Source organism: Siphateles boraxobius, unplaced genomic scaffold, assembly GCF_051911475.1.
Source record: "Siphateles boraxobius isolate OS27281-9 unplaced genomic scaffold, OSU_SipBor_1 12, whole genome shotgun sequence".
In the NCBI taxonomy this organism is placed as follows: Eukaryota; Metazoa; Chordata; class Actinopteri; order Cypriniformes; family Leuciscidae; genus Siphateles; species Siphateles boraxobius.
In genome coordinates this window covers 17,990,226-18,017,785 of record NW_027508722.1, presented here as the reverse complement: position 1 = coordinate 18,017,785, position 27,560 = coordinate 17,990,226, and the positions used below count along the sequence as shown (strand labels likewise).

The following is a 27,560-nucleotide window of genomic DNA, read 5'->3' as shown; positions in this document are numbered from 1 at the left end:
ATTGAGCATTTTTATGTTTCTTTTCATCAGCAAACACAAAAAATCAAAAGAATGCACCAATAAGGGCTCACGTGTGTCATCATCCATGTTGGACTCAAGCCTAATCTCATCCTTTCTCAGTTTTTCCTCTGTTAGTCCCATTATACTTTAGTATATGTATTTTTAGACATGATATCAATAGCATAGTACACTCTGACCTCAAGAAGTGAAAGATGGAAAGAGAGAGAGACAGAGAGATAGAGATCTACATTATATACAATAATACATGACAAGCAAACACTTCTGAAAGCATTTTATTTCTTTAACACACCTTTTTAAATACTTTTCCGATGCTGGAAATCTTCAGTTCAAGAAAAGAAGATGAGGTCATAGAACTAAAAAGAAAGTCAGACTGGGGCATTAAAAAAAAGGAGTGACGGAGATGAAGACAGTTACAGTAAGGAGGTTAGGGTGGTTTTTAATAGGCAGGGTATCTAAGGGTATCCTGTTATATCACTCATGCCCACTGGGACGGCACTGAGGGAGCGATGAGTGGAGAGAGAAAGTGTTGAAATTGAGAGACGAGTGTAAAAGTCTTTCGTCTCATCAGCACGAACACAGACGCCAGAGACGTGACCAGTGAGACGAGGCCAAACGGATCGCTGATAGAGTGGACACATACAAAAAAACTGATGGGTTTACTTCATATATTTTATTTTCACACTCTGAAAACACAAAACAACTCAATGCAAAATCATTGTGCAATCTATCTATCTATCTATCTATCTATCTATCTATCTATCTATCTATCTATCTATCTATCTATCTATCTATCTATCTATCTATCTATCTATCTGTGCATTTAACTAAATGATTTTTAATACTGAGGTTTATCCGTTTATTGTGATTGGAAACATACATGGTCATTGTAAACAGCATTATTACACCAATACATGGAATTTTCACTAATCAGTACATTCATATTTTAAAGCCGCAGTCCGTAGATTTTCCTCTTTGTCGCCATCTCTGTTCGAAAACTGCAATTGCAGTTATTTGCGGAATTATCTAACTTTACGTGGGTTGTGGCTCGGCACGGCACTGCGTGGATGAATCCAATGTTTTGAGGAGAATGTGCGTATGTCAGTCACCGCGCGGTGTGAATACTGTCATTCAGAATCACAGATTCTACTTTTTGGAAGTATGAACAACATAAGAATTTTCACCGGAAAATGTCATATAAACAAGAAAGTAACATCCACTTTTGTTCTGAACAACTAAGGGGAAAAAAATCATTGCAGTAAATTGCGCTGATTAAAGCTTCTCAAATCATGTCTGACTATACTTTATTCTCAAATTGTAAATGTTAACAACATCAGGATTTGCGTGACTACATTTAATGCCCTTCCGATATTTGTCCTTGTTTTCGCATGGGCCGGGTTGCAGTCTCTTTTTTTCTGTAGCCACTCCGAAGTCCGAAGTGTTTTCCATTTTACAACGGGTGAATCTCTAGTTGTCACTGGTGATTGTCGTTTGAACCTTTCTGGATCCGCCATCAATCTGATGTTTAATTATATCAAGTGCTGTAAGAAAAGGCTATAAATCTCCACCTCCAACATCCTCACACGCAATAACGCCTACTAGCCTAGACTCCTTTATGTGTACAGATGTGACGTAATGACGCAAAGACATGCTCGAATTCCCTGTGGAAATCAACCAGTGGTATAGTAATTAAAAACATTATTACAAGCTTATACCGTTTTGAATCAAGCTAAGACAAGCAGATCGTTTTGAACACTGGCTGATTATGCACTTTTTTAACCCAATTTTTAACGCAAAAAAGTTACGGACTGCAGCTTTAACCACTTTTTAATCCAATGTTTAGTCCTGTTTGCGTAGATGTACTTCGCTACAGAGTTTAGTTCCAACCCCAAATCAAGCACCGCTGCTAATCAGTTGGGTTCAACAGAAATTCACAGACAGGTGTCATGTAAATGGAACTATATCTATAATGTACAGTAGATCTCCATGAGCACCCTGGTTTACAAAGTAGCCCATTTACATAACCACAAGATCAGCAATTCTGGGATAAAAAAAACGCTGGGGAAATTTGACCATGACCAGGCAGTAATCAGTCAATTTTGCCTAGTTACAAATTCCAGGAATAATGGACATGATACCAAAACATTTTAATGTTTTTTTAATTTGTAAATTAATTTCAGTTATTTTCATCCTACCTTTACACATATCATTTGACCTAACCTGTCACTCCTCCTATCCTGTCTTTCCCACGTCCTTTGCATTTTGTTTGCTAGCAAGTTGTATTAGTAGGGCAGTTTGGGCACAGTGTGCAGACTCAGGTCTTTCCAGGTCAGACTTCATGAATTTCACTATGCAATATCATGCTGATCTCGGAGACCTCATATTTATACAGTACCAGCTTCAAACAAATAAACACTCAACACCAATTAATTCATCCAGACACTTGAGATTTCAAAGGCTGATTTGAGACCAATTTAGCAATATAATAAGTAATATGTGTGCACTGTAAATAAATAAAATATTTGGTTGATAACAGTTGGGGCTGCTTTTTCTTGACACTAGAGGTTGCAAAACATTATGATGAGATGTAAATTAATTTTATACTGATGATATGGTTTAACATGTTCATAGAAAATTTATATTATTTATTCTGAATAAACGTTAACATGTATACTTTATAATACACTGCACATACTTTATATAGATATGCATATGAGATATATGGAATAAATCATAAATATCTAAATTAGCATTTTTTCATAAAGTCATTTGTTTCAATAACAAGGGAACATGGATCCTGATAACTTATTTTTGTAAAATACTTAGATGATGCAAACATTTATAATCTGTATCATATTTGGACTGAATTCTGATGCATCTACATATACAGTAAGCTCTAACATTCATGTCACAAACAAGTAGTTTATTTATAGTTTATAATAATTTTTTTTTGCATCTAGCTGTCATGTGTGTGTGACTTCTAAATCACATTACTGAGCTTCTATACCAGTTGTCTGATGCTAAAAGGATGACCAGTGTTTGCTCACCTGTCTACACTTATTTGGTTAACTAAACCAAACCAGAGCGAACAGGATCTCACACAAAGACTGAGTTTGATCTGAGATGAAATAATCAGCTTGAAGTGAACTTTAAAACATGGGGGCAATCATGTTCATGCTGGTTTCTATGGTGCAGTCAGTTATAATTAGGTCATGGCAACTACTAGCATCCAAAAGGATATCCAATAAGATCCTATTGTCCAATGAGATAATGGCATGAATGCATGACCCTTAAATAATTCAGACTGATACTCTCAGAGTGGACCGGCTGAATATTATTAATGCTTAGTTTTTTTTACTGTAAAGATAATTTAAATCCTTGTGGTGTTGTTTTAGAAGGAGACGTTTGGTCTAATTGAGACAGACTCCTATTGTAAACAAGCAAAAGCCAGATTACGCAATGTTTTTTTTTTGTCACAGTAGTTTAAATCATGAACAGGAGCAGAATAAAAGTCACAAGATTGTTGGTGAGGATCGATTAAGGTTTTCTCAGACAGCTGTGAGGGGTGAGGGGGGAAATTCCGGGTTCATGTAGGAGAAGCCTTGGAATTCCTCTTGAGTTATGGCAGCGAGAACATCCGGATCAGAGGGCGTGAGGGCAGAGGGGGCGGATGTGAAAAACTTATCAAAGTTTTCTCCTTTTTTGCCTCCCTGTGAAAATGGCACACGCACACAAAAAAAAAAAAATAAGTTGGGTTAAGTTTATATCTATTAAATATCTATTAAATATCAAGCAGACTGAGTGGATGCTCTTGATGATAGTCTAGCGCTGTGAACTCAGAGCACACCCACTTACATACATTCACACCGCATAATAATAACTGCATAGATAAGCATGAGTAATATGAAAAGAGCTACAGGCAATAGGGGTCAGGATTATTTTGCTTCTGCAATCTTCATAAGAAAAAAGAACACTAGTAAATATGAAAACGCACATGTACAGATGCATGCTGAAAATAACAAGGAAGAGCAGGCAGAGCACATTAATAAATATCCAGTTATATGGTTACTAGTTTAAAATAGCTAAAAGAAACTGGCAAATATGGCATATACATATATATACAGTATATAAAATAATTTATCATTAAAGTCCTACCACTAAAGATAAAATTTGCAGTAAATAAATTATGCATGTATACAATTTTGGTTGATACCAATAACCAAAATAATTCTTTATATTTGAAAGCCAATAACCGATATATTGGCAGATAAATCCAAATCCAAAATTGTATATAATTTTTGAGAGCCTGATAAAAAAAAAAAAGTCTCACCATTAAAAGCCATTTCCCAAGCATAAAATATTATGTTTTCATTATAATTTTATGTAGCTTATGACAGACTTGCACTAAAAATGTTTGTGTGATTTAAAGTGATTTTTGAAGTGATTTCAAACATATTTCAGGCTGTTCAAAACCATCATTGCAAACCGTGCGCATCTGAGGTGTCTCAGCTGAAGGAAATTATCCATTATTTAAAATTATTTATTCCATTATTTATTAAAAATGAACATATATCGGACGTTACCGATGTGGTGGCCGATATATCATGCATATATATATATAAATCCCCATAAATACCGCCAAAGGGCAGTTTTGATAAACTCATATAATGAAAATAGAAAATGAGCCTATGTATACATTTGTTTTTCTAGAATGATGGGAGTTTTGTGGGGTAACCCTGACCCACACACAGAGACAAGTGTTGTGATAGGTGATACTGACACTTCTGGGTTTGAAGGGAGGCTGTATCTCCAGTCTCTCCAGCCGGTCCCAGTCTATCCAGCGGAAAAAGGGATGCTCCCGCAGCTCTCTCTCTGCATCCTCTCCTCCACCCAAACGCTTAACAGGGTTCTTGGTGAGGAGCTGGGGGAGAAACAGATGGAGAAAGAAAGAAAGAAATACAGAAGGGATGGAATCACGCTTGTTGTCTAATTTAAGCCACAATTTTTGGAGGTAATGTTAGTATTAAAGATGGGATAGATTGCTCTGCGCATGCACTGTGATCCAAGCACATGTAGGCAACAGAGATGAAAGAACAGGAAGTAGATTACCCCTTTGCAGATGGCCACAGCCTCCCGAGAGAGACTCTTAGGATATGAAACGCTCTGTTCCATGATGGACTGAAACAGCTCCTCCTCATCTATGCCATCAAAAGGAGGCTGATGAAAAGAACGAGACAGAGGGAGCCTGAGATGAAGATCTATTGAGAAAAGGACAAAATTAAAGCTCAAGGAAGAAGAGAATGAACAATTACCTGCCCGGCCAGCATCTCATAAAGGAGGACTCCATATGACCACCAGTCCACTGCTTTACCATACGGCTGATACGCCACAATCTGAAAACAATACAGATCTATTGTAAAGGGCTTTTTTAGTCTAGATTTATTCAAATGATGATTAAGAATGCCTTTTGAATTCCAGCTGAATTCCTTCATTTGTACTGAGGTAGCAAACAGGATGTAGAATTCTCATTTGAATTAAAATGAGATTCAATAAAACTAAGCGTAGTATGAATTGCCAACATGCTATCTTGTACAAATTATACGTGGAATTTCTGAAAAAATATGATATTAAAATGTGATAACATTTATATTCATATTACATTTTCATATTTTTCTAAAATATGTAATATCATTAAAATGTGTAATTTATTGAATTGAATAAAATGAAATTACACTACTATTCAAATTTTGGGGTTAATATATATATATATATATATATATATATATATATATATATATATATATATATATATATATATATATATATATATATATATATATTAAAGAAATTAAAAAATGTATTCAGCAAGGATGCATTAAATTGATCAAAAGTCATGGTAAAGACATTTAGAATGTTATACAAAAGATTCATATTTCAAATAAATGCTGTTTTGAATGTTCCATTCATCCAAGAAACCTGAAAAAAATGCATCACGGTTTCCACAAAAACATTAAGCAGCACATCTTCAACATTGATAATAATAAGAAATATTCTTGAGCAGAAACTCAGCACATTAGAATGATTTCTGAAGGATCATGTGACACTGAAGACTGGAGTAATGATGCTGAATTTTGCCATCACAGAAATAAATTAGATTTTAAAACACACTAAAATAGAAATGTTTTTTGAAATCATAATAATATTTCACAATACTATTTCTTCCCCTGTATTTTTGATCAAATTAATGCAGCTTTGATGAGCATCAGAGTCTTCATCCAAATACATTTAAAAATCCTAACAACCCCAAACTTTTGGATGGCAGTGTAGGTATTTTATTATTTCGTAATATTAATTTTAATATTACATATTTAATAAATGATACTTTACAGAATACTCTTTAAAATGGAGACAAACAACATAAAGCATGATGACAAGATGAAAACCTTAAGTAGAGCACTAGGTATGTTCTGGTAGGATTGTTCTTGTCCATTAAGTTCCTCCGTTGTCTGCTTGTGTTGAATTATTTTGAATTGCAATTACATAAATTCCCATCATTACAATTCAAATTCAAATTCAACACCCTGTGGAACATAACCAATTAAAAACACATTCCAACTGAAAGGAGCCAAAACATAAATTCTGAATTTTGCCCAACCCTGGTAAATGCTTCATAATGTTATATTCTTTAAAATCAGATCAATTAGAAATATGCCCCTTGCAGAGTTGCTATTATAGGCCTCTCAATGTGCAGATAAGCTCATAAAAATCATATTAAAGATAATTACACAATAAATATGCTAGTGTCTCTGTGTCAGCCGTGAGTGTGTGTCACAGCGTGAGAAAGAGAGATTAATTTCCTTGCCTGCAGGGACACATATTGCATCTTTTCAGAATGACATGGACACAAAGATCAATAGCTTTTTCTTTCCCCCCCTTTTTTTACATAATATGATCAATGTGAGCCAGTTTAACTGCTGGGTTAATACAGTACTGACGCATACTGTGCTTCGGGAGACTCACATTCACACTTATCGCCTTCACATCACAGCAAAACACAAACATTGACGATTTAGCACATACATCACTCGAGTGGGATGTCCATCATGTCGCCGGTAGTAAACACCGCAGTGAACCTAAATGAAATCACACACAGACTCGCACAAGGCAGACATGTGCTGACTGCGCATATCCACTGAGTGTTAATGTGAACACAGAGCCAAGGTCATGAAGAAGACAAGATGAATCAGAAGAAGGATGGAGACGGAGAAAGGGAAACCTCAGGTGCGATGTAATCGGGTGTGCCACAGAAGGTGCGAGTGGTGTCCCCAGCCATCATGCCTTCCCTACACATCCCAAAGTCTGCTATCTTTGTGTGTCCTTCACTGTCCAGCAGGACATTGTCCAGCTTTAGATCTCTGCGCATCAGAGAGAGAAAGAGAAAGCGAGAGAATATTAAATGACTGTAACATATGGTGTGCTTGCGTAAGGAGATTCTCATCGTGTCTTGTACCTGTATATGATTCCTTTGTTGTGCAGGAAGAACAGACCCAACGCTATCTCAGCTGCATAGAATCTGCCAACATCAAAATCTCTCATTAACTCCATTAAACACTCATGCTGCCACTGCAGGGCAGAATGACAGAATGATGCTGAACAGGTGAATTTAGAGACAGAAGAAAGGGGGTACAACAACAGAGAAAAAGCAAGCAGGATTAAGACGAAAAGTGCTGAACTCACGCTGCGTGTGGTTCTTTAAACTTGCCAACAATTTGGATGTGAAACATAAGATCACCACCATTCACATACTCCATGACGTAATACAGACGATCCTAAAACAAAAAAACCCCTGATTATTAGTAATCAGCAGATATGCAACTTCAGAATATTAATAGGAACTAAAAATGAATCACCAATCAATTCACTTGTTCTCATGCTATGTAAGTAAATAATACAGGAAATGCCACAGCAGATTGGCAATCAGTCAAATCGAAAGATAGATGTTCATAAATACATGAATACAAACACAATTAAGATTTGTGATCTCATAATGGAAAATATAATAATTTAGAGAAATTATATTTAAAATAAAGCATGGGCAAGTGTCAAAATTTAAGTATCTAGTAAAAATGCATAGTTTTTAAATTTAGTTGAAAGTAAAGGATTAGTTCATGTGCTTTTTTGGCCTTCAAAATCTATGGTACCATTCACTCCCATTATAAAGCTTGGAAGAGCCAGGATATTTTTAAATATAACTCAGATTGTGTTTGGCTGAAAGAAGAAAGTCATATACACCTAGAACGGCTTGAGGGTTATTCAATTATGGAATCATTTTCCTTTTTGGGTGAACTAACCCTGTAAAGCATTAGAAAGAATAAACTTTTTTTTTTTGCTAATGAAAGGGTAATGAAATTGTCTATTGAAACCAATAAAATTAAAAATAAACTTTTAAAATCATAAATAAACTTCATGCTAATTTAAAAATGTAAGTTACGTGAATTTGAAAATTCCACATAATTATTATAACAATTAGCATGAAGTTTCTTTACTTAATAATTTTAATGCAACAGGTTTTCTCACTTTTTTAAGTAAAGTCAACCGATCACTTTTTACAGTTTTACTGTATTTTTGATCAAATAAATGCAGCCATGGTGAGTAAGAGACTTCTTTCAAAAACATAAAAAAATAAATACTACAAATTTTACTTTACACAGCCTGTTTACATAAACTCTGTTAGTTGAGACCAGCATGTTTTCTCTGTTGCTTCAGTATTTGTCTCCTACAGCCAGAGCAAGATAACAGCTGACTTTATCTGCAGCGGCATCTGACTACAGCATCTGGAGTTTGCAAGATTTTGAACTTCTGATCAGTGGGATGCTGCATTTTTCCACTGGGCAACTGATTGCTTTGACTCTATTTCTCTATTTCATGTACTTGATACAACGAGACACAGTTTAAATACACAAAAGAGGTCATTACTAAACACAGTCACATTGAGTGTTTGTTACAAATTCAATCGACAGAAAAAAAACAAAACAAGATCATTTACCAAGAGTAATTCAAACCTTCACAAACCATTAAAGCCACACACACACACACACACACACACACACACACACACACACACACACACACACACACACACACACACACACACACACACACACACACACACACACACACACACACACACACACACACACACACACACACACACACACACACACACACACACCTCTTTTTCTCTCTTTCAGTACAGCAGCTGCCAATATTTCATTAGGCTGATTGCCACTTTGCAAAATGTGTCTGCTAAAAGAGGTCAGACAATTAGCATAACCAAAAGTCATTTTTCAAAGCAAAATGAGGCAACTAACATTGCAAAAAGGCCCTCCAGATTCATTAGTCAGAAAAATGATTTATCGTGTCAAAGTGAATCGTGGAAAAATGATCAATGAATCACCTTTTAAGATGGAGATTGTTCTAGGTTGCCAGTTTAGGGCTCACATGACAGCATTCCAAGAATATAATTAATACATTGTCAGAAGCTTCTGCTATTTTGTTCTTCCATTGTTCAGGCTGACGTTTTATAAACACTGTTAGTCAAAAATGTAACAACAATCTGTTCTTGTTACTCCTCTCCCTCTCAGGACTGCTAACAGCCTTGTTCAGGGCAAATTAATTAATATTTCGGTGCGTATCTAGGCCATTGTAAACAACCATCTAATGAGGTAAAAGAAGAATAGTAACTATGATGCTTTCATTTTTACTATGATTGAACAGCTTTAGTCCATAGCTAACACAATCATTAATCTGTTGTAGGAACCTCAGTAGAGGTGCAATAAAAATAAAAAAAATCCATAAAAATAACATTTTACACAAAAAGTACTTTTGAAAAATACAACAGTTACAGTTGTTATGCAAAGGATTTATTAAAAAAGTAATTAGTTAAACGTTAGTTATCTAAATCTACTGTATGTTGACACACAACTGTATTGTATGTCTTTCATTTATTTTCAGCTTAATCTAGCATTATTAAGACATTAGCAAGAGTCAATTTCAGCAATTATTAAACATAAATATTATGTGGTTACTACTTAACTACATTTTACTGCTGAAGCCACCACCATTTTGAATGTTTCCGCATGTTGCTGCAGTTTACAAGTTGTAATTAGGAGCTTTATAAGGATGTGAGCTTTTTTGCAAGTCAGAATCTCTTAATTACGGTAATTCCAAAATGCAATGAATGTCATGCTTTGCTTTATCTTGGAAACTCCCCTGTTCTTAGACACTTTCACCCGCCGAATGGCATCAGTACCTAAAAACATCAGAGGTTCATCCACTCCACTAGGTGTCAGTATACTATCAACCAGCATAAAACAAACAAAAAATTACTGCATTCATCGTTGTAAATAGCCAGTCGTTGCCCTGGGAGGCCACATGTGGACATGAAGGACCTACTAAATGTCAGTACTCATGTTATAACTGCGCAAGGCCAAAAAAGTGATTTAAAAATCCCCCTGAAGGTGAAGAGCACATCTGTTCCATCGCTTAGGGGCGAATGAAATTTCAGCCCATGTATATTTCATAATTTACAAATGTGCATATGCATGTATAAACCTCATTACCAGGCTCCCACTTTCTTTAAATCATTAACCATTCACATACGCTCTCACACACGACGATGAACACACAGACCTCAGTCTGAAAGGCGCAGTAGAGGGCGGTCAGAAAGTGAGGTCGCCCCGCGAGGCCCAGCACTCTTCTCTCCACCATGGCGCTCTCCGTGTCCTCATCCTGAAACAGCACATCTTTCTTCAACACCTTCACCGCAAACAAGCGCTCGCTGCCCCTCTCCTCTGCCAACAGGACCTGCAAGATGACAAGGAAACCTCGCGTTAACATTTCTTGAACATTAACAATTAAGAGTTCATCATCTTCTGCACACACTCCTCCAACAGCAACTCAATTGGGCAAACACAAAATGACTGCAGAAAACAGCATTCAAAGTGAGTTTAACATGCATAAGCAAACATTACCTCAAATAAAAAAAAGAGAACAGAAATTCTTCCATTTCATTTACTCGTATGATCCTGTACTCTTCATGTCTTTTTTACCCTGCTTTGTGTCATTTTTCTATCTCTGGGTCCCAGGCCTCTCCTCTACGCTTTTCTTTAATCTCTTCCCTCGTTTCTGTCCTTCTGTAGCGCGGTTCTGCGCCCTGGAGGATGTGCTGTCTACTGAGTATAACCCTGGCCTCTTATATAACCAAATATCTTGTAAGCGCACACACACACACACACACAGACAAGTGTACGCGCACCAGAAACACGCGTACACACACAACATCTACACACACACACACACACACACACACACACACACACACACACACACACACACACACACACACACACACACACACACACACACACACACACACACACACACACACACACACACACACACACACGCACGCCCTCCCATGTCATTCTTCCTCAGGGATCAAACAGCTCAGAGTCCTTCACTTGTATGCTCTGCTCTGACACACAACAACAGAATTTAGATTCAGAGGAACAGTGCTTTGCTTGACCAAAACAAGGCATTGGCTCTGAAATATTCCAACATCCCCTGGGCTGCTTGTGGACACACAACCCCACCAGGTCTTTCTTACATGTATCACAGATTGCGCTTGATTTATCACTTAAAGAGATCGGCCGAACACAGAAATGACCCTGAGCCTAAGTATCTCCAGGTATTTTAAGGTGTATGAGGTACAAATCTCACTGGGCCTTGAGTCAGAGCTTCTGCTTCCTCGAAGTAGATAGGCAGAGGCACAGCTGCAAATTTTAGATAGGGAAATCAGCCCCCTCCTCTTGCAGCTGGGACCAGAAAAGCTAGCGTTTCCCCTTCTGCCTGAATTAGCAGCAGCAGCTCAGGAACGAATGAGACAAGGGCCTAATTCAGTTCCAAGGACGCTGTACCCTTCGCACTCCTTATTGCATCTACAGGGAACATAGAAGTAGATGTGTTTGTTGATGGGTGAGAGCAGTCTCATGTAGCCTGACTTTCGGAATAAAAATCTGGTCTGCTTTGCAGCCGATTCTTTCCCAAAAACACCTACTTAGACTGAAGCCCAAAGTATACTTTAGTTTTGACACAAATGCTAGCATATGTGATTAGCTGAACGCATAGCCTTTCAAAGTATATGGCATTTGGAACACATGTGCGCTAGAAAGTTTCATCCTTATCCAGTGTTTGAACTCTTTCTCTCCAGAAGTTTAAAGTGATAAAAATGTCTTTGTACTTATTTAAACTAGAGTTGCTTGTATGTCATAATTGCCTCTCACAAGCTCTTGTCAATGCAGCTGTCTATTGTGGTTGCTGTCTCCAGTAGTTTGTGATTGTTGTTTCTCTGTCTCTTCCATTTCCTTTTCAACAATGTTGAAAATGCCCAGTGTTGCCACCTTGAGGACAAACTAATTAGCGCAAAACATTCAAGCTGCATGTGCAAACTGATCATACCGGGTATTCGCAATTAGAAAAGTCTGTCTGTGTGCTTACTATGCTGATGATGAAATTTGCATCAAGCGCACTACAAGCATACACAGAAAAACTTAAGTATACTTCAGTTTTGACGCGAACCCTAGAGTATACGTACAGCCGAACACATAGCCTGTACTTCAGTGCACACTGTTTGAGTTCAGCCCTGTTTTTGTGTCCGTGTACAACAGCACATTTGGAAGTGGTTTGAGAGCTTTTAAAGAAGGGGCCACAAAGGGGCATGTGTCAAATGCATCTATCCACCCTCGAGGGGCGGTCACACTACACTTTTCATTCCATTGACTTGCATGGAAATAACGAACGTGAATGTGGAAAACCAGACATGCAAACTAGTTTCGGATTTTGCTGCATTCCAAAAGTTCAAGTTTGGTGAACTCTGACCTGCAAATTCATATTACGTGAAGATAGTGACCAACAGCACACTATCAGAGAAAATGTCCAAAACCGGCACATTTAGAGGTACAGCAGCAGCTTGCCACTGGGGCAGTACCCTTAAAAGGACAACTTTGTACCTTATCTACCCATAAAAGGTGCATTTTAGTACCTTATAGTATTATGTACCCTTGAGATACTACTAAGAACTTTTACAAGTAAATAAGAAACAAAGATATCATTTTAAGGGCCCTGCCCCAGTAACAAGCTGTTGTACCCCTAAAGCTGCAATTATTACACATTTTTTCGGAGAGAAGATCAATTAGAATAAAATAAAAAAACAGTCGATTGTATATTGTTTACATTTTGGATTTATTATTATTCATTATATGTTGAATTAAGGTTTTTAAAAAAGATGTCGCAGAGTGTGATATCATATCATGGCCATTGGAATATCTGTAGTAGTATCTGTAGAAGTTAGGGGAAACACATTACAAGTAGCATGAGTTAGGCTACATAATCAGATTACTTTTTTCAAGTAACGTGTAAAGTTCTACAACAAAATATCTGAATTACTTTTTCAAATAAGTAATGCAAGTTTTCTCATTATTGACTGACACCTCTCCTGTCCTGTTGTTGAGAGAAATCAGAAGTTAGGTGCAGATGCAGGGGTGTAACTTTCCCTAACACTGAGTGTGACTGCAGCTTCACGTTCAAAGCGGTATACTTTGAAATGACTGGGCACTCAACTGAGCAAAGACGGAGTGGAACGTGGCAAAATTAATTGTACCTGAGCCTTAAGAAAAATCTGGCTGTGTGCGTACAGTACACACGTACTATGCTGATGATTTTTCATTTTTTCAACTCAGAACCTTGTAAACATAATTTGTTTACAGATGAACCAATAATAAATAAAAAAAACTCTGTCATTACTTTTGATGTTGCCTAAAGCAACCCGAGCAGACTGAAACTTGTTGATTATAGTCAGCACTTGTCGTTTTGGTGTTCAACATGCATCAGACGGTCAGTGAAGAGAGTGGGCGGTTCGTGGGAGTGTTGTCTGAGTCTACAGAGTTTGCTTGAAAGATTTCTGGTCCTTTGACAACCAGGAACGAAATACATCTATTTTTTACACATCCAAAAAATTTGGTGTCCGTTAGCTGTAGTGGCCACATGCACTGGTCATTTAAAAAAAGGACTAATAGAAAAATCCTGAAATTTAATTCCCAGGTTCATATCAGATTTTGAATCGCACATTTTCATTGTGACACCACTGTAATTTCAAGCACCTTGCCAAAACTCCCTTTGCCCAGAACCATGAGGAAGTTGAAATCGTGCAGTCCGACTTGGCCTTTGCCCGTGTGCAGTACAGTGGGAGTCGGGCTCAGAGCGGCTGGGGTCACAGAAGGAACAGGCGTTGTCACGTTAACATGAGGAGGAGGAATAGAGGGTTCGATAGCAGCCTCTGGTACCTTCAGAAAAGAGAAACACAGGATGAGACAGAGAAATTGAGAAAAAAATAATAGTTTGTTTCAATATAGACATACACTGCCCTCCTGTGGATGTGTTATGAAAGTGACTATGATGGTGCTCACTGAACACCTATGGGAGTACCTGCAGGTCTGGGTCGGGTACAGGGATGTTATAATACTCTCCCTCATCCTGGTTGAGAAGTTTGAACCAGCCGCTGACGGAACGTCTGAATATCTCAGTAACACCAAACGACAGAGCGCCCATGAAGTCATTCCTTGAGGTCCGATCCCAGTCCCAGACCTCTACAGACAAACGCCTGTCCCACTGCCTTCCACGCACTGAACTACACTCAGACAGAAGGAAAGAGAGCAAAGAGAGCCTAACATCCACTCAGAAGACTTAGCAACAGCATAGCAACACCTTGGCAACCACCCACACCCTAGCATTATGGCAGCGACTTCTGCATCGTACACACATACAAACAAATGGAATAAACACTCACAAGGTGAAGCTCTCGTTCCAGATGGGGTTGAGTGTAGAACGGATAGTTTTGGTTTTCTGTTTGCTCTGGCTCTTTGGATCAGGGATGAGTTTGAGCTTCACATAAGGGTCCGAAAGGCCGTTAGGGTCCATGGGTATCAGGTTATGTGCCTCATGCACTAAAGCGTAGAATACATATTGAGAACTAAGCATTTGTGTTTATACATAACAGTATTTGCATGAATTATCTTATGCAATAGAACAAAACGAATGTACATGCTGTGCACAGTAAAAATAAATAAATTTTGTTTTAACTAAAAAAGTTAGTTTAGTTTTTCAGTTTAGTCAACTCAAATATCCAAGTTGTCACTTAGTACAATTTCACATTTCAAGTTGACTAAACTTAAAATTTGAAACCAGCAAAAATACTTTAAATTGAAAAAAAAAAAAAATCAACAGTATGCTTTGTACCCGCGTTCACTTCAGTTGTATTATTAAATTGACCTGTCAGAATGACATGACAGCAGTGCTTTTTTTCTCTGTAGAGCATTAGTAGTCTTCTCACTACTCATCAGACTCTATGGTGGTGCTGATGTAAGAGCCACAGGCTTAGTTAAGTTGACACAGTGCAGCTAATGCATTGTTATACAGCAGATTGTGTGTGTATAATTAGCTTTTTCCTCATGTACTGATGATGCTGTATGAACACATTTCCCTCTGCTGGAGGAAAGCTGAGCTGTGCCACACGGCTCATAATGCATCTCCAGAGTGATTCCTTAAACAGCAGATTCTCTCAAAGGTGTAATTCTTCATTGGTGTATAAATACAGCAGGAGCAACTTAATAAACATTACGTACACTTTCCATTAAAATGGGATTTAAAACAAGGACAATCATTATTCATTTTCTAAGGGGTTTGGAATTTTTGCAATCCTGTTACCAAAACTTGGGGCCATGTATAAACCTACATATTTCTTTTACATTGCAATTTTCTAGTAATAAATAAAGTAGTAATACAAATTTGACACAATTTATTAATATAAAGCTAATACAATAAAAGGTACAATATACAGTTACAGAGCTATATATGAACAGTATCTTAAATTAATCTGTCACTCAGAAGGTGTTATTTAGTGATACGTTCATTAATATCTATACAATAATTTCTTACAATAATTTGAGGAACAGGGTTGAATGATTGCGCTTGACAAAAGCAATCAAATGTGACCCTGGATCACAAAAGCAATCACAAGCCGCACGGGTATATTTGTGGCAATAGACAACAATACATTGTATGGGTCAAAATTATCGATTTTTCTTTCATGTCAAAAATCATTAGGCTATTAATAAAGATCATGTTCAATGAAGATATTTGTACATTTCCTACTGTAAATAGATAAAACATTTATTTTTGTAAGTGAATGCAGCACGATCGCGAACATAAATGGACAACTGTAAAGGCGATTTTCTCAATGTTTCAAAAAATTGACCCATGTGACTGGTTTTGTGGTCTAGGGCCACAAATGTACAATTTGTGAAAAACGGAAATATATATATATATATATATATATATATATGTATATATATATATATGTATATGTATATATATGTATATAAAAAAAATTAGCATATCGTGATAAAGTTAATTATTTTCCATAATGTAATGATAAAAATAAACTTTCATATATTTTAGATTCATTGCAGACCAACTGAAATATTTCAGGTCTTTTATTCTTTTAATACTGATGATTTTGGCATACAGCTCATGCAAACCCAAAATTCCTATCTCAAAAAATTAGCATATCATGAAAAGGGTCTCTAAACGAGCTATTAACCTAATCATCTGAATCAACTAATTAACTCTAAACACCTGCAAAAGATTCCTGAGGCTTTTAAAAACTCCCAGCCTGTTTCATTACTCAAAACCGCAATCATGGGTAAGACTGCCGACCTGACTGCTGTCGAGAAGGCCATCATTGACATCCTCAAGCAAGAGGGTAAGACACAGAAAGAAATTTCTGAACAAATAGGCTGTTCCCAGAGTGCTGTATCAAGGCACCTCAGTGGGAAGTCTGTGGGAAGGAAAAAGTGTGGCAAAAAACGCTGCACAACGAGAAGAGGTGACCGGACCCTGAGGAAGATTGTGGAGAAGGACCGATTCCAGACCTTGGGGGACCTGCGGAAGCAGTGGACTGAGTCTGGAGTAGAAACATCCAGAGCCACCGTGCACAGGCGTGTGCAGGAAATGGGCTACAGGTGCCGCATTCCCCAGGTCAAGCCACTTTTGAACCAGAAACAGCGGCAGAAGCGCCTGACCTGGGCTACAGAGAAGCAGCACTGGACTGTTGCTCAGTGGTCCAAAGTACTTTTTTCGGATGAAAGCAAATTTTGCATGTCATTCGGAAATCAAGGTGCCAGAGTCTGGAGGAAGACTGGGGAGAAGGAAATGCCAACTTGCCTGAAGTCCAGTGTCAAGTACCTACAGTCAGTGATGGTCTGGGGTGCCATGTCAGCTGCTGGTGTTGGTCCACTGTGTTTTATCAAGGGCAGGGTCAATGCAGCTAGCTATCAGGAGATTTTGGAGCACTTCATGCTTCCATCTGCTGAAAAGCTTTATGGAGATGAAGATTTCATTTTTCAGCACGACCTGGCACCTGCTCACAGTGCCAAAACCACTGGTAAATGGTTTACTGACCATGGTATTACTGTGCTCAATTGGCCTGCCAACTCTCCTGACCTGAACCCCATAGAGAATCTGTGGGATATTGTGAAGAGAAAGTTGAGAGACGCAAGACCCAACACTCTGGATGAGCTTAAGGCCGCTATCGAAGCATCCTGGGCCTCCATAACACCTCAGCAGTGCCACAGGCTGATTGCCTCCATGCCACGCTGCAGTGAAGCAGTCATTTCTGCAAAAGGATTCCCGACCACGTATTGAGTGCATAACTGAACACAATTATTTGAAGGTTGACTTTTTTTTTGTATTAAAAACACTTCTTTTATTGGTCAGATGAAATATGCTAATTTTTTGAGATGGGAATTTGGGGTTTTCATGAGCTGTATGCCAAAATCATCAGTATTAAAACAATAAAAGACCTGAAATATTTCAGTTGGTGTGCAATAAATCTAAAATATATGAAAGTTTAATTTTTATCATTACATTATGGAAAATAATGAACTTTATCACAATATGCTAATTTTTTGAGAAGGACCTCCAAAGTCATGGAGCACTCAAGTGTAGAGCATCCATGAATGAGCTTTTTGAGAAGTCTTATAATATTCAACAGTTTTAAAACCCACGTGTGCCCGATTTCACAGACAAGGCTTAAGCTAGTCTCAAACTAAAATGCATGTTTGAACTGTTTTAACTGAAAGATACTTGCACCGACATATCTTAAAATATGTCAGTGCCATTGTTTTGTCTCAAGATGCACACCAGTAATGTTTTTCTAAGGCAAGTTTACTAAAATGTAACCAAGGCTTAATGCAAGCCCTGTCTGTGAAACCAGGCCACGAATTTACAGGTATTCACCTGTGACATATAGGTCTTCCTTCTCTCCACGCACGGTCAGACGAATCCGTCCCCTTTTCTCAGTGTGGTCCTGTCCGCACAAGCTGGGGACGCTGCTCTCACAACGCTTGTGTACATTAATGTCACAACCTCTCTCACACAGACACACAAACAGACAAATAACACAAGACAGAAAGAAAGAGTGATGTACTTATAGTCTCCCGCCTGTCCAAAAATGATAATAATTAATTACATATAATTATAAAGTCCAAATCTAATATAAACAGTGTAATTGTTAACAGCCATTGTCATACGTTGTACATTATGAGAGAACATGCTGAAACAGCAAGTGCTGTCAGCTGCGACAGCTTCATTATTTTCTAAAACTGTATCATGTCATGCAAATTAGATGACATGTTTATTACATGGATTAAACGATAGTTAAAGGGAATTAATTCAATCTGATAAACAGTATGAGATATCTATTAAACAGACAGTAATACAATTACATATAATTACAGAAATTATGTTCATTTAATAACAGTGATCTTGATAATTATGATATGCTAATCTTAGAAATGATACAGTTTAATCAGGATAAAAATGTTGTAAAAATGATTAAAATTCTATGAATGTTGTGCTTCATGTAGAATTTGAGCAAGAAATTACCATGGACTTTAATTCATTAAAAATTAGTATAATAATATTTACTGTAATTTGAATTATTATTTTTTTAATAAATATTACAATTTGCAATCATTTATATATCCTTGCATGGCTGGCAGGATTACGCTGTAAACCCTAAAATATATATGCACAAAGAATTTGAGTAGATTAAATTTTACCCAATCCCTCAAAAATGTAGGGAATGAATTTAACTATAATATAATATAATATAATATAATATAATATAATATAATATAATATAATATAATATAATATAATATAATATAATATAATATAATATAATATAATATAATATAATGACACTTAAAAGTAACACTTTTATTTGCAAGGCTCCTTTTTAATTATTTCAATTGAATTGTATTTTTTATATTGCGTAAATATTTTAAGCATTGCGGAGTTTGGGAAGGGGACTTTTTGATTTATATTATACTAGTTATTATAAACATGACAAACAACATGTGCACAATAAGTGCTGAAGATATATAACGAGAGAGAGAGAGAGAGAGAGAGAGAGAGAGAGAGAGAGAGAGAGAGAGAGAGAGAGAGAGAGAGAGAGAGAGAGAGAGAGAGAGAGAGAGAGAGAGAAAGAGAGACACTCACTGGCACATTTCATGCCCTGATGTATGAGGCCGTAGAGCAGAGACCCACAGTGATCACAGAAGGTGGGACTGGAGTATGTCTGTATTTTAAACTTGTGCTTGCTCTTGAGATCCTGGAGAGAGGGACAGAGAAAAACATTGTCCTCATTTCATTATTTAATTGCTTAGTCAGTTGGATAAAGCACTTTGATGCATTTTCCCATTTAAAAAAAGAGGGGCACCATGCACACCCAGTTCTTGGAAATGGTTGGCCATGAGAGAAAGAAAAAGAGATTTAAATGATGTGTCTGATAAGAAGCCCTCTCATACTGTTCTTTGCTCTATAAATAGGACAAGCTTTATGCCCAAACAAACACAGATACTCTACTTTCCCTCTGGTTCTCTCTCTCTCTTTAAAGGTCCAGAGGAAAAGCTTCATTTTCAAGTGACTTTTTCACTGGGAGCCAATTAGCCAGGGCTATTTTGAGGATGAATGGTGGATGAATATGAGTTCTGCTCAGCTGTGAAAACTGAATCCTCCTAAATGCCTCAACCCCCTCCACCCCACCCCTCGTTTCCCTCTCTCTTCCTCATTCCCACTCTCTGCATGCTGCCTATACATCTTTTCTTCATCCTCTGACACTTCTTTCCCTCTCTGTCATTCTGCCTCATCCGCCTTTCACACAGGCATCATTGTCCCTTCCTTACGGCCTAGTTGCACACATACTTTATACACATACTTTACCTCATTTTACAACCATTCTATTTAGCAGCTTATGAAAAAAATCTCATAAAAAAGTCGTAACTATGCTACTGAGGAAGACATGATAAAATAAACACCATAGCTTTGATCCAAAACCCAGTGAGATGCCTCACTGCCAGCAGATGCTTTTTAAAACCGCGTCCTAACCATCATGGAAGCCAAGATTCAGAGCGCTCGACATGCCGCACAAACATTGCCTCACACACTCAATTTGTATCATTTCAGTAGAGTTTGACGTTAGCATGTTGCTAAGCTAGCAGTGTGACACTAATGAGCATTTTTCATTACATTTGACTATTTTTATCAACTCTTTTATCGTATTGAATGAAATGGTTTGCAATCAACATTCATCTCACTTTGTCCACCATTTATTTTTTTCAATGTGCTTCGGGCAACGATTAAAACACAAAGGATACATTTGAGCAACGGACTCCCACTTAATATAATATCCATCAACATAATATCAATACAAAAAAAGAATCAAACAATATAATACCCATCCATCCATCCATTCTCCAAACCGCTTCTCCTCTGTCTAATGAAATGTAGTATAAGACAATATTATAAATTATTAAGTAAAAACAAGACTATTTATTTATTTATAAGTCTTATATGTACTTGTTAGTTCGTGTCAGTATTTCTAAGTTCTTTTTTAATATCAATTTTACTTGCAAAAATTGCAAACGATTATAATTATTATCATTAAGCATTACATTGTTATATTATATTGCATTGTTTTAGATTATGCCCTAATATATATATATATATATATATATATATATACACACACACATTTTTCCTGTAATTAATAGCGATTAATCGCACCTTTTTATGAAGGAAGGCCAGTATCACCGATACCAATACTGCTACTGATTTCTCTATGAAAAAAATTTTTTCCTCAATTTTAGCCATTAATTATAGCCATTCAGAATTACAGTATATTTGCTATCCAAATTTTAACATTTATAAGGCTTTAAAAAAAAATACAACAAATTTTAATTTAAGTGAACCTAAAACAATCTTCACACAAATAATTTTTAATAATTTTGAAATAATCTTCACATTATAATAAATGTCAAATTTACCTGTGCCCTTTAAAATATCAGGGCTCAATTTCTTTTTCAATTGGCTCAGTCAGACCAGTTCAGATTTTTACTTGCCCTGTCAAAATGCACAAAAGGTTATTGTTTTCATTGTTTTTGACGAGGAAAAAACGGATGCTGTGTTAATTGCACCAAATAACGAATTAAACTAAAAAAATAACTGCGCGCGCTAATGCGTTAATTTTGACAGCACTTTTTACTACAAAAAAAAGTGAATTTGGAGGCAGCAAAATTGAGCGGTTTCACTTTTGAAACAATCTTTGGAAGTGGCCCATGATGCCTTTGATGAAAAGTGCTGCCTACGTAGGCTGCTAACTAGGATTTGGAACAGAGGTAGTGTGGTACATTATAGCCCCTTCCTTGTTTTCCTCTTTCACACATATTCTCACACTCACTCTGTACTGTATGAGTGTGAGTAGCAGTGTAACACCATCCTTTCACATCCCCTGCATGTTTTATCATACCGTAGCACGAATATGAGAGAGTGAGAGAGAGAGGAAATTGATATTCTTTTTCCTATAAAGCCTCCTCTTTTAAAGAAGGTATGCAAGCGAGAGCAATAAAAGGCTCATCAGGAAAAGGAAAAAAATATGTGTGTGATGGTGAGATCTACTTCCACTTGGCTTACTCAGCCAAAAAATAAATGGTTTGGCATGCAGAAATGAAGAGGAGAGAGACAGATGGGGTACGGATGATACAGTAGAATAAAAGATGAACTGCGGTGATCATAGCAGAAAATCAAGCATGAAAAGGAGAGTTATACGATGATCAAGCAAAAGAAACATGAAAAGTGATAGGACAAAAACAACAACAAAATTAATCCTAATGGAAAGAGGATCACACACACATACTGTACAAGTTAACAGAGAAAGACACAGACGGAACATACATACCTCTGCTTTGGGAGCGGTGATGGCTCCAGGACAGGTAAAAGTGACGAACTCATGGCAGCGTTTGTGCACCACAAAACTGCAGACTAAAAGAAACGCATAGCAGCGAAGTAAAATGGTAGAACATTTTATTAATGTTCCCTATTTTAGGGGCTATAGAAGATCATTAATAGACAAATTAATTCATTTATAATGAGTACACTTAATAGATTTAATAAACATTTTTTCATAATTTAATCAAAAACATTAAATGTCATAAATCGCTATATACACTACCGTTCAAAGTCTGGGTCAGTAATATATTTTAAAAATATTTGTTGGTTTGATACCACATTATCTGATCAAAAATACAGTATATTATTACAATTTAAAATAACGCTTTTACATTTTATTACATTTTAAAATGTATTTGCAACAGTCTCCAGGAATCCAGTCTTCAATGTCACATAATCCTTAATATTTTTAATATTGCTGCTATACATTTTTTAATCAGAAATGTTTTATAAATGTCTTTAATCTCACTTTTGATCAATTAAAAGCTTCCTTGCTCAATATATATATATATATATATATATATATATATATATATATATATATATATATATATATATATATATATATATACAGACGTATATATCCAAACCCAAAAACTTTTAAATGCCATGATGCAGCAAAAATATACAGTTAAAGTGAGATTAAATGGAAGGAGTATATCATTTAGCTACAGGTCATTGCTACATTGCTTTTTTTTTTTTGCCTTATTTATACAGGACAGTGCAGACAGCAGACAGGAAGCAAAGTGGGGAAAAGAGAGATAGATGGATCAGAAAGGACCACAAGCTGGGACTTGATCTCAGGTCAAAAAATAGCTTTACTCAGACTTTGCTGTCTCAGCTTTTCATTGTCAAATATGAATTGCTTCAGCAAACCACTTCGATCTTCACATGGACCCCATATACATTGAGGGGGTCATGGAATAGGCCTACAATTTTACGTTAGGTCCCCTTCAGTACGGAATATTTGGTCACATCTTTGGACCTGGGATGCTCATTCACAGAAATGTATAATATCGAGTAATGCAATTAACTCATAAATAGGCTAGGTGACTTTGATGATAGGAAGCCCCAGATAGAATCAGTTTTTTTGCATTTTCCGCACTCATTTTGTTTTTGGTTGAGTACAGGTGTGGAATGAATTTAAATCCTTACCTTGACACTGGAATCCTTGCTTTCCAATTCCCCTGTAAAACATAAACAACAACTCACATAATGCTGTCTAATTATATTGTAGGTAAATGCATTGATTTGTGAGAAAGACCAGATCTCACAGAGCTGTAGTGTGTGTGTGTGTGTGTGTGTGTGTGTGTGTGTGTGTGTGTGTGTGTGTGTGTGTGTGTGTGTGTGTGTGTGTGTGTGTGTGTGTGTGTGTGTGTGTGTGTGTGTGTGTGTGTGTGTGTGTGTGTGTGTGGGCAGAGGGCAAACAGAAAACATAAGCTGCTAAGGCCGTAAGAGATAAGGTAATTTCAAGAAATCCTCATCCGACGGGCAATTTAAGTGCTCTTCAGTTCACCATAATAACAGGTTGCTCTGCTCATGATATCTTTGCTATGCAAAACATAACTTATCATAAATCCCTAAAGTACTAAAATAAGATACTTTGACACCCAACACTTTGGGCATGATATGCTCTCAAAATGCATCTGAGAGTATCTACGACTCTTTAAGAGCGTCCTTCAGACCAGTCAACAGGGTTTGAGAGATGTGAGCCATCAACATATATACATCAATGTATACTCCGAAATATAGGATGAGACAAGACAAGGGCAAAGAGACAGATAGAGGGAAGAGAGAACCAAGTTAATAGGATTCAATAGTAATTTATGTACTGTATTGGGTTTGTTTAGGTACATGCAGTTGTAGTCACCTCAATGTCAAAATAAATAAATAAATAAATATATATATAAATAAATTGACCCAAATTCACCCTTCACTCACAAAAATACTTAGGCCTAAATTTAAGATGTATATGAATTGTAAATAAAATTTCCATCCAATTTGGAACACACAGTTTTAACATAAACAGACTAATAAACGCAATCTAACATTTGTCAGTCATTTCATAAATGGAACAGTTAAGATTTTGGTAATGTACTAATGAACGGAATGAGTTTTAAAAACACAATAACCAGGTACAATTTAATTTGCTTAAATCTCATAATTTTAACTAATTGATAATTGCTTGTTCCTTAGCTAGCCACATTTTAACCATGTTTATTATGTTTAACTGAATACATTTGATTGTTTTAAAAATGTACAGATTTATGCTGATTCCTAAGCAATTTGAACAAATACGTGCAAAAAGTTAGTAATAAACTACTGTATGCTATGATTTATTTGTTTTTGAGTGCAGAAATCGTAACCTTTTTATGTATGATTGTCAAATATGCATCACATTAAGTTTATTAGTTTATGTTAAAACAGTGTAATCCAAATGAATGAAAACTTTATATGCAATTCAAATAACATAAGTCTTATATTTAGGGCAAAATATTTTTTGAGCAAATAAAACAAAAATACTATAATAATAATAATAATAATAATAATACATTTTCTTTACATGTTGGAGGTGCATGTAATGGTATAAATCTGACTTATTATATTAAATTCAATGACTTTCTCCCTGTAAATGTGTTGATGGTATCGTGCCGTTGGCATACAGTATATATTGCAGAATAGACTTGAAGTAGTTTGAGTTAAGGAAAATTAAAAAAGCTAAAAAAATATATATATATACAGAAAGGTATTTCCCCGGTCTCTCCTACTATACCATTCTTTGGAAATTCTGTACTCCAACAGACATAACAATAAAATTTCAATGAACTAAAATGAAAAGACAGACAGAGAAACAGATGCATCTATCAGAAGCTATTTGAGTTGTACTAATGAACATGAGGCACAGAATATGAGTGGGTAATGCATGGGCCATATGGCCGGCCATACTTCCATGCGGGTTCTGTGAAGCTTGTGGTTAAATGGCAGCTCAAACAGAGAGGACTGCATAATTTAAGAAGCCCCTCAGGGCTTGAGCTTTATGAGGCATGGAGGAAACTGAGAACAAGCACAGTCATGTAACGCACATGTGGGACAGTGTTCTTCTGCCCTCTCTTGTGTGCGTGTCATTGAAAAGTTAACTGAAAATATTAACCAAGTTCTTTTGTCTTGTTGTCCAGAAAAAAAATTAGAAATATTTATTGATAAATTAACTATTACACAACTAACAACAGTATGTTGAATTAGGCTTGTTTTTCTTACCATTTTTTGGTTTCAAGCATAAACCTCATTAATGTTTTGTTACATGCAATTCATGCATGGTCATACATTTAAAAGTATGCTTAATTGCAAGATTGTACATACTCTTCAAAAGATTGGAGTCAGTAAGATTTTTTTTTTTAAAGAAATGAAAACTTTCAGTTGAATGATTCAGTATGAACAATAAAGTACGAGGCCAGAACAGCATTGAGAGTGAGTTATGATATGAATCAGGATATGGGCATTACGTTTTTAGGATTAAATCAATACATAAATGCAGTGCAGTGTAAAGGTTAAGGTAAAAGTATCGGTTTACAGCATAATAATGTTACGAGTTCAGTAAAGTTACTGAAGTGGCCTGCAGTGTTAAAGGTGTGAAGTACCAGATGAAGTCAGTGCAGTGGCTGCAGAAAGTGGGCTGCTTGAAGAATCGGGCAGTGAACTGGTGGTCCTTCACTTCAATGATCCTCTTGTGTTTGAGAGCTCCCTTCCTCTGGAAGACTGGCAGCCTGGGGGGAGGAGATAGAGGAGAGGGGAGCGGAGAGGAGGATGGAGATGGGGAGTTCAGGGCCAGGGGAGACAGAGATGGAGATGGAGAGACCGGGGTAGACATGCTACCAGTTGGACAGAGCAAGACACGGAGAACACGACTGGGAGAGGGATGGATGGTTTATGCAACCAAGGGGTGAAAGAACAACAAGAGGAGAATAAATAAGAAGAAAAACGTCTGGTAGAACACCGATCAAGCATAAGAGGTTACATGGAACGTAGAGGAATGAATTCAATAGGATGCGATGGCAGTCCGGTTTGTGATGTTGAGGAAATGAAAGGAAGAGATTCCCAGGAGAAGGAAAGGGAGGGTGAAAAACAGAGAGTGAAATAGAGGTTAATACACACTCCAAGAGAAACTTCCACTGGGACTTCAAAAAGCATAGAGATTAGTGTACCTTCTGCCCTACTTCAAGCATGCACGCACGCACGCACGCACGCACGCACACACACACACACACACACACACACCTGCTCTTCAGATTTTTTTGCAAGCTCATTGTCTCTACACTTACTTTTATAATAAAATATTAAAGTTTAAATTGTCATTTAAATTCGAATTTATATATATATATATATATATAAAAAGTCGAATATATATATACATACATACAGACTGTTTTTTTAGCTGATTTAATGTTAGTCAGAAGTGGAGTGCATTAGGATCGATCACATTAATAAAACAGAATAAAGTAAGAAAAGCGGAAATAAATGATGACAGGATCAAACCAAACAGGACACGACACTGAACAAATGATCGTCACATTAATTTAAGAGCAGATCTTCAGAGCAGGAGAATGAAGAAAGGAAACAAAGACTACATTTAAGAAAGAAAGAAAGAAAGAAAGAAAGAAAGAAAGAAAGAAAGAAAGAAAGAAAGAAAGAAAGAAAGAAAGAATAAACAAACCCAACAGGTACCTAAATGTGACAGTATTGGTTTCTCCTCTTCCTCCCACTTCTTCTTAAGACTCTTGCTATTCTATGCGATCAATCCTTGGCTCATAAAAAGTACAAAGGAAAAAAAGAGATAACCTCACCGTACAGAAGGTCTACAAGAGAGGAAACACAACTCAAAAAAAAAAAAAGAATCAAACCCCAAAAACGAAATTAAGAATGAAGGGAAGGATGAAACAGACGCTTTCCAGGAAAGAGAGAAGGAGGATTGAATGGTCGTATATTCCTTTATCCAATAGAGAGAATAGAGGGGTTGAGGAAGAGGCGATTTTCACTTTCCAAGATTGAATCTGTTTTTACCAACAGCAAGAGGGGAT

The 27,560-nt window shown here is 36.7% G+C and overlaps 1 protein-coding gene across 3 annotated transcripts; it reads right to left on the bottom strand.

The window, feature by feature from the left end:
- Positions 1 to 669: 669 nt before the first annotated feature.
- prkcg (protein kinase C, gamma) lies at positions 670 to 27,560 on the bottom strand. Of its 3 annotated transcripts, none has more exons than XM_077209700.1 (17): positions 27,327 to 27,560; positions 26,124 to 26,390; positions 23,641 to 23,672; positions 22,436 to 22,518; positions 19,699 to 19,810; positions 18,433 to 18,561; positions 14,924 to 15,080; positions 14,563 to 14,764; positions 14,238 to 14,420; positions 10,711 to 10,884; positions 7,756 to 7,847; positions 7,529 to 7,591; positions 7,295 to 7,433; positions 5,331 to 5,411; positions 5,128 to 5,235; positions 4,799 to 4,939; positions 670 to 3,728 (listed from the first exon to the last, which is right to left on the bottom strand). In XM_077209700.1, exons 2-17 carry the CDS (start codon positions 26,351 to 26,353, stop codon positions 3,567 to 3,569), a joined length of 2,088 nt encoding a protein of 695 aa, XP_077065815.1. In that variant the 5' UTR covers positions 26,354 to 26,390; positions 27,327 to 27,560; the 3' UTR covers positions 670 to 3,566. The 3 variants fall into 3 exon arrangements, with proteins under 3 accessions (XP_077065815.1, XP_077065813.1, XP_077065814.1); XM_077209698.1 differs by having other exon boundaries at positions 26,124 to 26,467; positions 27,208 to 27,539; XM_077209699.1 differs by having other exon boundaries at positions 27,208 to 27,535.

What these genes read in the sequence shown, in the direction of transcription:
- prkcg (XM_077209700.1), bottom strand. Translation starts at nt 26,353, where the DNA reads ATGTCTACCCCGGTCTCTCCATCTCCATCTCTGTCTCCCCTGGCCCTG. An exon ending in TCACCGCTCCCAAAGCAGAG is followed by an intron (nt 19,811 to 22,435) that starts GTATGTATGTTC and finishes CCCTCTCTCCAG; the next exon opens with GATCTCAAGAGCAAGCACAA. An exon ending in CTCCCTTCAAACCCAGAAGT is followed by an intron (nt 3,729 to 4,798) that starts GTCAGTATCACC and finishes CCATTTTCACAG; the next exon opens with GGAGGCAAAAAAGGAGAAAA.